Source organism: Rhyacophila brunnea, unplaced genomic scaffold (genome assembly GCF_057557595.1).
Source record: "Rhyacophila brunnea isolate RB1 unplaced genomic scaffold, BYU_Rbru_1.0 scaffold_3, whole genome shotgun sequence".
Taxonomy (NCBI): Eukaryota; Metazoa; Arthropoda; class Insecta; order Trichoptera; family Rhyacophilidae; genus Rhyacophila; species Rhyacophila brunnea.
The window spans coordinates 52,911,975-52,928,991 of record NW_028232965.1 but is presented as its reverse complement, the minus strand read 5'-3'; the positions used below and the strand labels follow the sequence as shown (position 1 = coordinate 52,928,991).

Sequence of the window (17,017 nt, the reverse complement as noted above, 5' to 3'; positions counted from 1 at the left end):
TTTCATCTGAGACTTAAATGATCTAGCGGGTTTTAGGGCATCTCTGTGGTCTCTTATCTTCCTCTTTATTGTGGTCTTTCTGTGACATGCCCAACATGCACCCTTTCAAATGTTTCACATGCATACGTGAGCACTGGTAGCACATATTTGTTGAACACTACGCGTTTTAGGCACAATATGAAGTCACTTTTAAAGATACTATTTAATCACCCAAATTAGCTCCATGTCAGTTTGGTTCTGCAAGCAATTTCATCATATGTACCTCCATAAATTGATATCTGTTACCTAAGATAGACATAGTTGTTGATCCGCTTAATTTGAGTACCATTGATGAGGATCTGTTTTGTTTCAGCAAAGCAGTTTATTATTACTAGGCTTAGGATTTTTAGGTGCTAAAAATGAATAATAAGTACCAAAATATATAGATATAATTACTTATTGGAAAATATGTGATTAAAATTTCATTATTATGTGCTGAAAAACAAAAATAGGTGCTAAAAATTTAAGTAAGTATTACAATAAATCATATATTATATTCCAACAGTTAAATTATTATTTATTCACAAACAGAAAACGCTTTATTACAATAAATAATAAAATAATGTTTCAAATATTCGAAAGTGAATTTTTGACAATTTGATCTTAGCAAATTTCTATACATGGAAAAACTTCTTTCCACTTCTACAGATGTTATTATTGCGTATGTAAATGAAACTATTTCTGAAGTAGAAAAAATTGAAACATCTGAGGCATCTGATGGATTTTCCAAAACAGCTTTAACTCTTAGCACTCTCTGGGCCAGACAGTCTGGCCCGAACGATTCTAGTAGGGAGCTCAGCGGGCCAGGGGGTCTGGCCCAGCGCAGGTATACATTTACTCCCCGATTTATCAAAAGTGTATGCGAATTCTACGAAATGTTATTGCCCACAAATGTAGTTAAACATTATAACATCCAGGATAAACCATCAAATTTACATTAGTATCAACCGTTGGGTTGAATAAATTCACGGAAAAATTAATGTAACTATTCACCTGATTAAATATTTGCAATTTTCAAATATTTTTGAGACAGTCTATCGTAATATCCTATAAGGGGCGGACTTTTAATGCTTTTCCCACTTACAATGACCATATTATTTGTTTGTATTATGGGACAGGTATTTTTCTAACTCCTTGTATATTATTAATTTACTAGCTGAGCCAGCTGGCTCTCGCCAATCTGTCTCGCTAGGTCTTGCAGACGGCTTGGCGGTATTGGATATTAATATAATTGTGAAGTATGCATAGGCGGCGCCATAATTTTCCCTTCGTCATAGATTTTCATTCACCTCAGACAGTTTGATATTTCGCTGATTTGTCAGTTTTACGATTTGCAAGTCGTCACTGCCAATATAAATTCGGGGTCATATGCGTAGTCTATTCTGGAGTCTGGCCTTTACAATATCGTCTGACACCACTTCAGACTGATAGGCCTAGCAGAACAGCTGGCAATCGCCGATTGCTACTACTGACATTTTAATAGAATATACCTAATATGTTTATATATTGCACTTTCTCATTCATTCTTATTTATTTTCGTTAAACTAAGAACATACATTACACGTCATGTTGTTGGTTAGTTTTTTATAATTCATTAAACCCTGCCTAAACCAAACAATAGTAGTTAAAATATTATTCTATCTATTAAATATCCAAAATGATGTATGATTTAATGGCATAATTTTAAATATTTTATAGACAGATGCGTATTATGGCTTGGTTTCCCAGGGTTTAATTGAATTTAAAAAACTAACCAACAACATGACGTGTAATGTATGTTCATAGTTTAACGAAAATAAATATGAATGAATGAGAACACTATCTGTAAATTGTAGTCTTAGTTCAATGTAAATAAATACGTATAACTAACAACGTTTAGTCTGTACTATCTATGGTGGATCCACCCTACCTCCACCCATCGCCACTGCAGGATAGTCTTATTTTTCATACATTTAGATTATTGCGATATAATACGTTTTATTTATTCAATGGGATCAGCTTAGATTGCACCCACTATTTCTTATAATAAGTCTTTTAAGATACTCGTAATTACCACTCTGAAGGGGTGTGTCCATATGCTTTGCTTAGGAGCAAAAATGGTACTTTATTTTAAAATTCGTAAGTTCTTAATATACTAATGAATAAATTTCAACATGCTAAAATTATTATTTAACAAATTATCTTTGTGGGGAAATAAAAAAAATATTATTTTTATCATGTACAAAAATGGAAAAAGAAACAGGTAGATACTTACTTATTATACCTAATTGTGTCGTATACATGTCATAATCGACTATATTTGACTATAAGTATATATTTCACTTAACTATAAGAAATAAAAGATGAAATAGCAAACAACATGCATAATATCATTATCAAAAGAAACATTATTGCAATTTAATTTTTATTAATATTAATAGTTACTAATGATATAAAAGAAGAAGAAAGGTTACTGTAATTTTCTATGTAATTATTATTATAAAATATATACCTAAACATTATTAATGTTTAATTACTTGTATTAAACGTCACATGAATTTCATTTACCAACGAAATTTAAAAATAATACAATTATTACTGAATCACGATAACTACCTATCTATTTTATATGGAAGTGTGTGATACTTCGACGTTGATCTGACAATAGTATCTATCTGACATTTATAGTCAATTTTTCAGGGGGTTCAAAAAACTGTTTTTGTCGGTATCAGTATTATTTTTATTTTTCAAGTGAAATGATTTAATATTAGTACTAAAACAGTCATTTAAAGATGTATGAAAATTGTAATGTCATAATAAAATAAATCACGCAGATAGATAATATTTCTTTTTAGTTTCTAGAGTTTAGTTTTTAGTTAGTAGAACAATAATATTTCCATTCGATCCGTCACCATTTTGTACAAAATACACCAATAACCTAGAATTTGCCAAAACTGCAGATAGATACTATTGTCAGATCACAGTCGACTTACTATAATATTGAGAAGAGCGTAATATGTACCTATATAATGTAGTTTCTTATTTATTAAGTCTGAAATTATTCAATTTATTGATGGAATTATTAAAATTATCTTCATCTTACAATAAATGTCTTGATTGAAATTGATTATTTATGGGTGCTAATAGAAATGTCACATTTTTTTGATTACTTATTCCTGCAAATTCTAAATTTGAAATCTGATACGTCAAATGAACTTGTTTTGCGAAAGAAAACAAATGACAATCTAAGTCTTTTAGTTTGACAGATAAAAAGCAGTGACATGGTTTTAGATTATATTTTCGTAGTAATTAGTGAGGAAATATGTATTTATTTTGTGTTAAAACTCAAGAATACGCCAATGTGCTACTTACAGATTTGAATAATTTTGTGGAATATTAATTTAGATATTTTGCAATATTGATTATATAAAAAGTATTAAACGACATTATAATCAATTTGAGGTACACGGACTGCAAGATGCGAAAATGTATGGTGACGGATATAAAACGCGATTTAAAAACGATAGTATCTGTGATTGTGTCGAGTTTTATCAGATTGTGCCCGATTCAAATGGAAGTAGATTCGGGACTCTAAAAATTGAAGTGAATTCCTTTAATATCCAAAATTTCTTAGGATAATAATATATAGGAGATTACTATTAGATATTCTTAAGGTGATTCATCAGTGAAACGCCAAATAATTTTCTACCATAGGCGCGACGAAATTTTGCACTCGCTCCCATTCTGAGAGAGCATGTAGAGCTGGAAGGACGTCATTTTGCTTCGTGATGGCGACGGCCGTAATAATTCCTAAATCGTGTAAAGATGACTTAAAACGTTACCCATTTACTTTAAAAAGAAAACATGTCAATGAATATATTATTATTGTCACTGATAAACAATAAACAGAACATTAAATGGACACATGTTGGATTTATAAGACAAATAATATTTGGTTTGACATGCCTCATTTGCACCCGCGACCCGCAAACCGCGCATCGCCTAGCGACGATCTTTTTAGACATGTCTCAACTAATGCATGGCCTTAATACATACAATAATTTCAAAATGAGGTGTCATATTATTAGCTAATATGGAATGTGTAATCAAATACCCAATGTTAATGGGGTATAAGAATGCTTTTGATTGCTTATCTTAATCTTTCCATTGTTATTTACATTGTAATGTGAATGCCTCATTATTTTTGTATGAAGTAAGTATGTTGAGTTACACTTCTCTTATCAATCTAAATATCTAACAATGCACTGCATAATATGATTATTTATAATCTTAATACCCTTTCAACTTCAGTATGATCACAACCATGACCATAAATACTTGCATCTAGTAACAGTTAAAAAATCAATGTCCAACACAATATAATCTATTATAAGTATATTACGAGGGTGGGTCAATAATTCCTTAGAAAAAAGCATTAAAACAGTTTTTTTTTTTTTTTTTTTTTTCTCAACATAATCTCATTGGAGCTCAATACACTTGGTTAGACGTTTCTCAATTTTTTTTAAACCGTCAGAAAAATAAGTTTTCGGAAGATCCTCAAAATAAGCATTTGTCCGATCGATGACTTCTTCATTTGAAAAAAAACGTTGTCCACTTAGCCATTTTTTTAAGTTTGGGAAAAGGAAAAAGTCACTGGGGGGGCTAAATCTGGCGAATACGGTGGGTGGTCGACCAATTCGAACTTCAATTCTTCAATTTTAGCCATTGATCGTAAACATGTGTGAACACGGGCATTGTCCTGATGAAAGAGGATTTTTTTCCTGTTTAAATGAGGCCGTTTTTCTTCAATTTTGTTTTTTAGCTGGTCCAATAAAGATGCATAATAATCCCCTGTTATTGTTTTTCCTTTTTCCAAATAGTCAACGAAAATAATTCCACGTGCATCCCAAAATACAGTAGCCATAACCTTACCAGCTGATTTTACGGTTTTCGCCTTCTTTGGACATGGTTCGCCTTTCGCAATCCACTGCTTTGCCTGTTCTTTCATCTCGGGAGTATAGTGGTGTATCCATGTTTCATCTACAGTCACAAAGCGACGAAAAAATTCATCCGGATTGCGTTGCATGAGCGACAACAGGGCTTTAGAGGCCACCACCCTATTGCGTTTATTGTCGACTGTGAGCAAACGCGGCACCCATCTTGCAGAAATTTTTTTCATGCTCAATTTGTCATGTAAAATAGAAATGACGCTACCTTTTGAGATCCCTGTAACCTCAATTATCTCACTCAACTTTAATCTTCGGTCACTTAACACCATATCGTGGATTTTATTGATCATTTCTGGTGTAGTCACCTCTACAGGACGTCCTGAGCGTGGTTCATCCTTTGTTGATGTACGACCACGTTTAAATTCATTTAACCAGTTATAAATAGTTGCAAGTGAAGGAACAGATGTGCCGTGAACTAAATCCAACTCATTTTTTATTTCCTTTGCTGTTAACCCTTTTATATTAAAATGTTTAATAACAGCTCTAAACTCAATTTTCTCCATTTTTGTGAACAAGCAAAAATTTTTTTTTAAATGTACGAGAAACACACAACAACCCGACCAATCTGATTGAAACTTCGCAGCATACTGAATCGGTAGTGCCGCTGCATGAAAACAAACCGCTTACAGTACTAGTCGCGCCACCTGACGGCTTTTCTAAGGACTTATTGACCCACCCTCGTATATTACATTCTAATAAAGTCAGTTTAATTAATATAAATTCGTGTATAATGAAGTTCATCTCGCCGTTCCATAACATTACCTATTAATAATTATAAATATTTACAGTAAATAATGTGATTAAGAAAATAATTAAATAACAATAACAATGGAAAACTACAAAAATGTCAATGAAAATAACGATACTGATCATTTCGATAGAAGTGAAGACGAAGATTTAGATACATTTGATAATATTGAACGTGTATTTATTCAAGGAAGACATTCAATAGATCCAGAACAGCGGTTAAATAACGTCAATCTACATGTTATTATGCCTGATGTACAGAAAAAATCCCACGGTGGCCGCGTGGTTTAAGCGTTGGACTATGACGCCGTGGATCCCAGGTTCGAATCCTGGGTCTGGCAAGTACACATATTGTTTTTCAATTTGTGCGTGAGTTAGGGTATGGACCTAATAGGTTGAGCAAGTGGCTGACATCCATTTCTCGTAAAAAAACAAAATCTGTTAATATAAACCTCTACTCTGTGGAGGCCCATATGATCCTATTAGGATCGAACATGGTCGGACAGAAAACAATATAAGGATTGCGTTGTTTTAGGTTCTAATAGGAAAGGAAATCAATCAAAAACGAACAATATATTATTGTAAAACTTGCGGCTTGTAACAAACCGGCACTTCATGTGAGCGGATAAATGCTTTGAAAAATATCATACTTTGAAAAAATATTCCGATTAGTGCAAGTTACATTGGTTTAATTTAAATTTTAAATTGTAAACTATTTTTATTGTTATAACAACATTTAAAATAAATATCATTAATTAAGTAAGTACATTGTAAATGTTATATGTTAAACACCGTGTACAGTGATCAAAACTGGTGCAATAGCTGGGTTATACTTTCTACCCAAAGTTACGCCTCTTTTATGTAAGTAGCCTGTAAACAAATTAATACCAGACTTCATTTTGAATATTACAGCCAATTAATAGTTTGCATGCGAAAAAAATTGCAATGAGTCACAGGATAAATAAAAAGAAACTGCTCCAAGAATTTAAGTACCATTTACGGTTATATTACCTGTGTTCTCAACTATGAACATAATATATTGGTAATTAATAGATGACTATACAACATATTTAAAGCATACGTATTACTTTTAGTAAATTTAAGTCCAATAGAGCATTTTTTTTTTGCGAATCGTACCAAAAACCCATTGCATCAGTAATGGTCATATGAATCGTCAAACACGGTGTCCTAAATCTAATGAAGTTTTTTTTTTAATATCAAATTTAGAAAAATGAGTTTTTCTTGTATATTCAGGTACTACAGACAAATTTATTGACATTTTCACTCGCTGGAACAGTATCAAGTAATTATTTAATATAAACATCACAAGTTTTCTACTTTAAACATTTACAAGAAAGTCCCGAATTTAGATCAGAGTAGCTAATACGTTTTGAAAAAAAATTAGCAGAGTGGTAAAGGTTAATATTCTGCAGAGTTTGAAGTCCAGTATTTTTATTTAATACACTATTTAATTTCGTACTTATTTTTATTCCAATTGGTCCAGGAACAGTTCTTATTTTAGCAGCAGTATTGTTAAAGATATTAATTTGCTCCACTAGTCACATTGTAGATGATTCTATCATTTAATTGTGTTTACCAGATGACCATAATTTGCAGTGATGAATTCCAAATCATTTTTTATGGAACGGCTTCCCATTATTTCTTTTGCTATTGAAATATAGTTTCAATCTTCCTCCATCAAGCATCTCCATAATTTATTGTAATTTTTCCAAATTCGCAATATAATAATTTACTGCACAAAGCTGAGTTCCCCACCTAGTTATCAAGGGTTGAGGGGGTAGTGATTGAAATTAAAATTTTGAGCTCATGTGAAAATATGTGCTTAAACCTAGAATATGTAAAAATTTGTAATTATCCAAAAATATTTAAAATTAGGTACTAACAAGTAGGGCTTAAATGTTTCAAAATTGTCTAAAACAGATAAATATTTTTCATATTTTGTTGTGGGGCCGCTCAAGTCCCCTGAATAGATCTCCTGGAACAGTTTATGTGAGATTGTGTCGCCTTGCCAGATACTGTTGCTAATAGGAAATCTGCAAGTCAGCTTATGAAGTTTTACGGTGTCAATTGCATCACTGTATGTGTTAAAAATATTATTAATTTATTGAGTTTACTGCTATTTTCATCTATCATTTAAGTCATATTATTAGATGAATTCGTAACTGTACTGCACGCTATCAGGGGTAAAATACACCGATGTGTCATTCTTAGTTGAAAATACATAACTTAGAAAAGTAGTTATCTATATAAATACTGTGTCGATTAGACATCACAGTTTTACTGATATATCATTTCCTTCACCAACTATATTAGATCTTTTAGAAGTTTGCGATGAAAAAACAATGGCTGCCGCAGTGGCCGCAGAAAAACATCTAGCCGATACGGGATCCGGTTCAGATTTCGAAGAAGACATGGCCCTCGCAACGGGTCAAGCAAATCTAAAACATGTCAAACCAACGGGTAAAAAGGCTATTGAACCCGCCAGCAGTGAAAACGAGAGTGATGATCATGATCTTAGCGATATTCCTGAAAATTCAGAGGATGATGATGACGATTTGTGTTCAAATTCTGACGAAGATTCTACTGATTCTGAAAAATGCCAAACCAAAGAGAAGGTTTCCAAAAACCAGACCAATTTAAAAAACAATTCCAGTGTTGCCAATAAAAGTAAATCTGTTTTACAACGGGATCGAATCTCTAGTCCAAAGTCTAAAATTGGCATCGAAGAGGTGAAAAAGAAAAAAATGGAATTAATGATGATGGATTCTTCTGATGAGAGTGACAATGAAAGCTCGCTGAACGAAGGTAATTTTTTTTTAGTTTTATTTGTTTTCAGCGATAAAATCTTCACCTTTCTATAATAACCATAATGAATTTCATCGGAGCTCTTTAGACTAGCTCAGTGGTCGGAAAACTCATTAGTCAATAGAGCCAAATATCAACAGTACAACGATTGAGATTTTTTTTGAGAGCCAAATTTCTTAAACTTAAATTATATATTATGTAGGTACACTATTTATTAACAATAAACTTTAGCTCAAGTTTTAAGTCTTAATTAAACTATAGGTACACTGAATAAAACTTGACAGCATACGTAATAATGATCTTATGTGAATACATGAAATAAAAATGGCACTAAGTGCCCGAAAATCGAAAAAAAAGTGAGTATGCAGAAATATTCTATGTGCCATCGCCAATATCCTAAATACATGTCTAAGTACCAAAAAAAATATTAGAACTTCTATGGATATTTAAAGAATATTAAAATTGGCACTAAGTGCCGTTCTGTTTCAACTGAGATTAGTATCAAAATGGCTGACAATGGTGTTTTAGCGTCTTGTCCTAATGTTATAAAACGTAGTAAAACTGGTGAAAAGAGTGTGAATTGTGCGAGAAAAAAATCTGAAAGACGCCGGCAAAGAATATGTATCATGTGTTAATAAAGTGATATCTGCAAGAAAACCGCCAAATAATGAGGTAAATGCTAATTTAAATTTTCAAGTCATATTTTAATTTTCGTCAAGATTTTATCAGAGATTGGCAACCGTTTTGAAATTATGATATACAAAAAGTGCATATGAGAACATATTATTAGAAAATAAGCCATAACGATATTGTGAGTTTCGAAAATAAGATGATGTCATATTGTGATAATATTTGGTAGAGTTGTCAAAAAACAGTATTTCTTAGAAAATCTTTATCTTACGAAATTAAAAAAAACAATAATGTAACATGGAATCAAAATTTGAAAAATGAATAAAAAATAAATATAAACAAAAATGAAATTTAGTGCCATAAAACAAGTATACTTACATAAAAAAAAAACATAATATAGGTATGTATAAAAAAAATTCTCGCATATTGGAACATGAGTTGTAAAAAATAAAATGAAAATTATTAATACCTACCTAAAATAGATTGTATTCAGTAATTAAATACAGAACTTGATTCTTCTTGACTCTTCTAAAGTTCCTCAACTGCTTTCTTCGTTGCATCACCGACAGGATATTTAGTTCAAAATGACGCGTGTTTAGTTGTAAATTGTCTCTACATTTTAATGCGCAATATAATATGAATTTTTAATTACATCATGTTATTTTCAGAGTCAGATTTTGGTCTCGGCGATGAGTCGATGAACGATGAAGAACTATCTGACGATGAAAATGAGGATGGCATGTCTGAAGAAGAGTTGGAAATGATCTATAAAGGTTCGCCAATTGTTTATGTTTATCCAATTCCATACTCGACCCGATTATGATGGCAGTTAGCTAGAATAAGCATGCAGTCCCACTTTGACATTCCAATCCTTCTGCAATGACCAATAGAATTTGGCATAGTAGTAACACGTGGTATCTAAAATCAGTATTTTAACTTAACAGCTTTTTTTTATTTGTAGTGTTCTTGTGCTATGTTCTGACGATTAGCCCGTTCCCAAAAACATATTTGGTGTGGTGGCAAAAAGAGACTTGTTTGTATGATTTTTTAGTTAATTCGTAGTGTAGTGTATTTAAAATAGAAAACAAAGGGAAACTTATTCATTTCAATATTAATAAAGAATCTATTTACATTTGACAAGCCAGGTATGCAAGTGAAAATTGGATTGAGTCATTTTTGCAACTTAAGGTTATACCTCAGTTGAGGCACGGTCTAAAAAGATCGTGGCTAGGTGATGCACGGATTGCGGGTCGCGGGTGCAAATGACACATGCCAAACGAAATATAATTTGTCATATAAATCCAACATGCGGCCATTTAATGTTGTTTATTGTTCTATTAGTTCATTGACATGTTTTCTTTTTCAAGTAAATGGGTAACGTTTTTAGTCATCTGTACATGATTTAAGAATTAATACCCCCGTCGCCATCACGAAACAAATTGACATGTTCCTAGCTCAACGTTCTCTCTCCGAATACCCAAAGAGTCCAAAATTTCATTGCGCCTATAGTTGAAAATTATTTGCCGTTTCACTGATGTATCTTCTTAACAATTTGGATTAATCTGCCTATGCAAGTATGCAACCAAATGCCATACCACTAAAATGTTGGTCACATGACCCAGAAGCTGAACTTCTATTGGCTAACATAAAACGAGCTTTGTATTTGAAACTAAATGATTGTGGAATAAGCATTGATATACTACTGGATGAATCATATGCTTCTTAAAATGACACACGATTTTCAGCGACTCGGCCTTTGTTAAAACTTACTGAGTAAGCCCAATCTCACTTGCATCTTACTCTAACTAATAGTCAGCGCATGCCAACTTGCTCTGTCTGCTTTACGTTGCAGCCACCCTTAGGATCACTATTCCAAGAACGCAAATTTAGTTTTACAGCCAGGGCAATACGGTTGAAATTCGGGAATCCATGTTATCGGTCTTAACGCATTATACCTATAAGGAAATATTATAAGACGATACTCGTAATATCTTTTGTGGTACATTTTTAAAATGACACTTGTATGGGAACTGCTCATCTAGTAGTATATCAATGGGAATAAGCCACATTTGAAAGTTTTGCATTATTTTGATTTGGTATTTTGTATGTAAAGCTGAGTTTGAGGTTGCTGTCTAAAAATTCCTTTAAAATGTATTTTCCTTTACAAAATGTCATTCTAGGTTCATTTTTCAACAATATTGGAACAAGCCGTGTTTGCAAATAGTAACCTCAAATGGTGGTCGTATCTTTTAAACATTAAACCCGCTAAAAGATATTAATATAAAAATATTAACCTAGTAGTCGCAGTCATCTTAGATTTTCATTGTAAATTTCATTTGCTGATTGACTAACTTACGGTAAAGTGGAAATGTTTCCAATTTATAAAACATTATATCAAATGCAAAAAAAAAACAAATATTCAAAATCCAGTATTATTTCATGGAATTTACTTTGTTGCTTTCCTCAAAGATAATTACAGCAATTGAAATATCCAATGTCATGTAGCGAATACAGTAAAACCACATTAATTCAAATTGAAAGCACTAATATTAATTCCAAAAACAAAATTTATTGATTTGAAATATGAACATGAAAAATTTGAATTACGACATGTGAATTGTTGGGGTTTTACTGTTTTCTCTTTGTTATTTTGCATAAATTATGTCTATGTACATATATATTATTATTTTATCTCACGAAGGCGCATCCCTACCACTACGCTTCCTGCCTAGCAGAGTGGTGACGCGCCTATGTGAAATAAATCTATATTATTATTGTTCACTCTTAAGAGTTTAGAAAGCTGCATCTTTTTGTAAAAATCCATTGCTACCGTACTAACATGTCTCCTATAGTTGTATGTATGTGTTAATAATAGTAGTCGTCAAATTTCTCATAGTTATTTGTTGTCATCTATTGTTGTAGTGCCAATTTTTATATCTATACCATTTGTATTCAACATTGACATTCATTTGTAGGGATGTCATCATTTCCTGATGGTATATTTAGGCCAGGTAATCTTACGCCAATTATGGAAGATAGTGAAAACGATTCTGATCCGGTTCGCAATGATGAGATGGCGTCGGACAAAGACAATATCAATAAAACCAGTGAATCGGTACATTCGTCGATCAGTTCTTGCCACAATTCAGATGAACGCGAAAGCCTTTCTGAAGAAGATGAAATGTTTTCGGGCGGAAGCGACGAAATGCTTTCGGATGACGAGATGCTTTCCGATGAAGATTCGATGCACGCCACACACTCGATGAACTGCGATGAAGAAGAATGCGATAATTCCGATTGCGCTAACTCTTCCGACGAGGAATCTCATTGTCATTCTCATTCTCATAATTCCACTAACAAGCAAATCATTGTCAATGGAAAAGTTATTAACTCGTACGGTAACGACGTCACGGATCACTCTGAACCTGAACTGGTCAGGTGTCCCATATTAGACAAGTATCTTGAAAATTTGAGTGATTCCGATAATGAAACTAAACCAGGTTTAAAAGATGCAGTTTCTAGCTCTGTAAAGAGTGAAAATAATAAGACAGGTATATTGGACAAGCTTACCATTTTAATTTTTTGTTTATTCTTCAATTGGGCTTCTCAGAAATTAAACAGTTACGCAAACATCTAACATATTCTCCTTGTTATCTGAACAGTTCAATTGTTGAAAGAATTTTTAATATTTAGGTGTCTTTGAAATATATTTTTTTTATTCTTTCTTTAATAATTGATTATTTTGAGTTTCAATAATATGTTTAATTCTACTTAATTTATTTAGGTCTCCTAAAAGCGTCATTTTAACAAAGCATGAAAATATGTATTAACAAGATTTGTGTAACTTCAAATTATCATCTCTCGTCAAGGTATAGATAAACTTGATTAATGAGAAACTTAACATGCAGCCCCATGGTGCAGAGATTAGCATGGCTTGCTGGTGATCTGTCGGTCTGGGTTCAATTCCCATTGACTGGAAATTATTTACACATTGTTCTTTCATTCAATGTGCATATTTGATTCCCAAGGTAGGATGTTTGTGATGTACTCCCTCTGTCTCTCTCTTCCCACTCCCTAAATAGGTAATAAGCAAAAAGAGATAGAGACTGACAAAAGTTTGTTACAATACTTCTACTAGTGGAGATCCATATACATGTTCTGTCTGGAACTAAAATTTTAAATAAAAATTGAGTGGAAAGAACGAATAATTTATAATTGCAAAAGTTAAAGAACCTTATTATTAAATATTCTTACTTACTGTTTTCTGATGAACAATATCATACCATTTGTTTCATAATTATTTATTCAAATTCATAGTTAGATTAAAATAACATTTTTTTTAAATTTTAGATAAAACCAATTCAGGCGTAGTAAAACGTAAATTGGACAATGATGTACATTCCGATCCACCGACTAAAAAAGGAAAAACAAAGAATGATTCAACGACAGCAAAACACGCTGTGGTTGGCAAGAAAGTCAAAGACATTCCTGAATCAAAAACATCTTCTAAAATTAAAACTAAAGCTGGCAAAATGAAAAATCCCGAAAACGAGTTGGATTCCGATGACTCATCTGATAACGTGGTCGATAGTGAAATGTTGTCAGAGGAAGGAGAGGAAAATAAAAATGATGACAGTGAGGGCTCATGGGAAGATATATATGGCCGTAAACGTGACAAAGATGGAAATGTCGTGACTGTAAGTATATCCATGTTTATTCTTGCTTATTTCAATAGGTAGGAATTAATCGCATCAGTCAAAATTCACATCAACAAAAAATATTTAGAAAACAGTTTTCACATAAACTAAATAATAATAAACAAAAGTAACGTATTACATTTTAAAAATATAAGTAAACTTAGTTTTGACAACTACTGTGGAACAAGATCTTCTTGTCAATTTGTTAAAACTGTGAACTAATATGCCCCTCCTACTTTTAACCGCACTTCGACTACAACGACTTCCGGTTATTGACGAGTTGTCCACGTGTTTAAACTGAACAACAAGCCCCTCCTATTTAGTTAATCACACTTTGACTACAGTGACTTCCGGTTATCGCCTAGATCTTCTTGTCGGACAGTAGTCACGACGTCATTGCACAAGAAATCATGTTTCAGACCTGTCAAATAAAGAATGATATTACTGTAGAAATTGTCGTTTTAATAGCTCCGTACCAATAAAATAGAATGTGGATAGTTAATATATTTTTGAAGACACAAAATACCATTTTACCATTTATGCTCTATTTATGTAATAATTATATTATAACATTTCATAAAATTGATCATTTCTTTTTGAATGAGTTTGTTCATAGACTTACGAGGATGGTCCGTAAATATGGTCTCCAATTTTTTTTCACAAAGAAAAACATGTTTATTTGCAATGAATTATACATTGTTGGAAAACCTGGACTTTCTACATAATCCCCGTTGCGATCGATGCATTTTTGCATGCGGTGTAGCATTTTTCGTATACCCGTGTCATAGAACTCTCGGCTACCAAACCAAGACTAAGCGTCGTAGACAGCTCAGAGTGGTGGAGATTTTTAGGCGGGGAACCAAGCTACACACCAGTGTTGCCGGATCTTGCGTTAAAGCGTTCCTGACGATTCCAGCGCCTTGGAGATCTTATTTTACGGACAACCCTCGTATATACTATTATATCTGAATATAACAAATGTATGTACAATTAATACTATTAAGTTAACTCATGGTAAAATATTATTTTAATTAATTTAACCGCAAAGAAGAGCAAATATATTTTCCGTCAATACACCTATTCATTTTTGAGTGTTTCAATAATATATTGAAAAGTGAGAACTATTACTTTCCATACTGAAAATCTACCATTTGACAGTTATCAATAATTTGTGAAACCATCGATTTCCGATGATAATTTCATCTTTTTAAACGGTCTAAACAATTTGTTTGAACTGTCTATTGAATTGTACGAAAATATATATTACCCTATTTCAAATACCGCTATGTACTTATATTGTATGGTGTATGTATTAAGTTGACTATAAATAATAAGTGCATTTTTCCTTAGACCCAAGCTGAAAAATATGTCCCACCGCATCTTAGAAACCAGGCAAACACTGAGGATACTAAAGAAATAATACAGCTGAAAAGGCAGATAAAAGGTATAACATTCAGTATTGATTTAGCAATTTACTGTTTATTTGATATACTGAGGTTTATGCGAGTAGAATTGATTTGTTTTAACATTTTATTCCCAACATTGAGAGATCCCATGGACAATATGAATGGTTTGACTTAACTTGTTCCTTCAAACAATAAAGACATTAATAAACATACAGAGATCAATCCTCAGCATCTCAATTTTATTATTAATTGTTCAGTAATTAATACTGATATCAAATATCACAATAAATACCTAATTCCCCCATCAATAATGCTGAAATCGACAGAGTTAGGAAGAAGAGAACTTCTCCATAATAGATTGTATAACTTTAAATGAGACGATAGAGGAATGCCAGACCGAGATGCACAGCGAAACAAAGAAGTGGAAAAAAGTACCGTTATTTGTCTCTGCTTGGCTGAAAGATGGTAGGTAGGTACAGGCGTGTCTTGAGTTTTAATTCGTTTCCTTTTTCGCGCCAAAGTGCACGTACCTACCAGCCTAGTTTTGATAATAATATAAAGTATAAACGAATAAAAGAGTGTTCTGTCAGTAATAGTAACAAAGTGTCTAAATATCGACAAACGTTATTAAGCAAACTTTCACCTAGGTTTGGTTACTTCTATCAATGTCTATTCTATGCCTTATATCTCGTATGAAAAAAACTAAATACTTACACGTAATATTTAATTTCCCTGATTTTAATTATAAGTGTAAATAAACCCTCTAACATAAACCCATACATATCAATACTTACCTTCCAAAATTATTTACTGGCATTTAATTAAAATCAGTCATTTTCTCGATAAACTACAAAAATATTTTTCAGTTATTCTAGATTTCACACCACATTATTACAATGTACATATTTTGACGGCACAAGAATGATTGTACATGAATAATAGGTGGAATACACTTTCTAAATTAATTACATTCTAGTAGCACTTGCATTCATCATTATTTATTATGCGGTTGCAATATTTATGAAAGGTGGAAGTGGACTGTATGAGCGGGTGTTTAACTTCAGCCATGGGAAAAGTAGGTGGGTGATTGTGAAATGATTAGGGATCACTGATCTTGAAGTTGTAGACCATGATTGGATCCGAAGACCACAAAAGTTCCACTTGAACTTATTGCACACAACACCTGTTATGCAATATAATTGCTATAAATAGCAATGTTGCACCAGTCAAACTCTGGTTTAATACTTGTAATAAGATATTGCTTCGTATGGGTTTGTTTCAACAAAAATTTCATAGAAATTAGTCATTTTTATTTGCCCACAATAGAGTGGGATCAGGCTATGAAAGGTAGAATTGATATAATTGACGCAAACATTATATATTATGACTTTTTTTAGGTCTATTGAACAAAGTGGCGCAGGGCAACATGCATTGGACAAGTGCGCAACTTGAGAAACTGTATTCGTCAAACAGTCGACATGCAGTGAACAACGCATTCTGTTCTCAATGGATGTCATCTATTGTTCAGTCCACCCCCACTGCCGATCGCATGGCCATAGAACACGCCATGCTTATTGCCGTTTTGCATGCCAACGTCGGATCTGAAATCGGTAAACTGCACCAAGAAGACATTTTTAAATAACCCAGTTGTAGTATTAGATAAACACTGTTATTATGTTTTGTT

General features: G+C 32.5%; 1 protein-coding gene across 2 annotated transcripts in view; it reads left to right on the top strand.

Moving 5' to 3' along the window:
- The window catches only part of LOC147068548 (nucleolar MIF4G domain-containing protein 1), a 29,194-nt gene that overhangs the window by 2,432 nt on the left and 9,745 nt on the right, over positions 1 to 17,017 (top strand). Inside the window, exons 3-8 of one of the 2 annotated variants that reach the window (XM_085953374.1) lie at positions 8,109 to 8,600; positions 9,899 to 10,003; positions 12,206 to 12,781; positions 13,581 to 13,927; positions 15,278 to 15,371; positions 16,731 to 16,943. In XM_085953374.1, coding sequence (XP_085809500.1) covers positions 8,109 to 8,600; positions 9,899 to 10,003; positions 12,206 to 12,781; positions 13,581 to 13,927; positions 15,278 to 15,371; positions 16,731 to 16,943 — 1,827 coding nt within the window. The remainder of the gene's footprint in view (positions 1 to 8,108; positions 8,601 to 9,898; positions 10,004 to 12,205; positions 12,782 to 13,580; positions 13,928 to 15,277; positions 15,372 to 16,730; positions 16,944 to 17,017) is intronic. The other variant, XM_085953375.1, reaches the window with a different exon arrangement.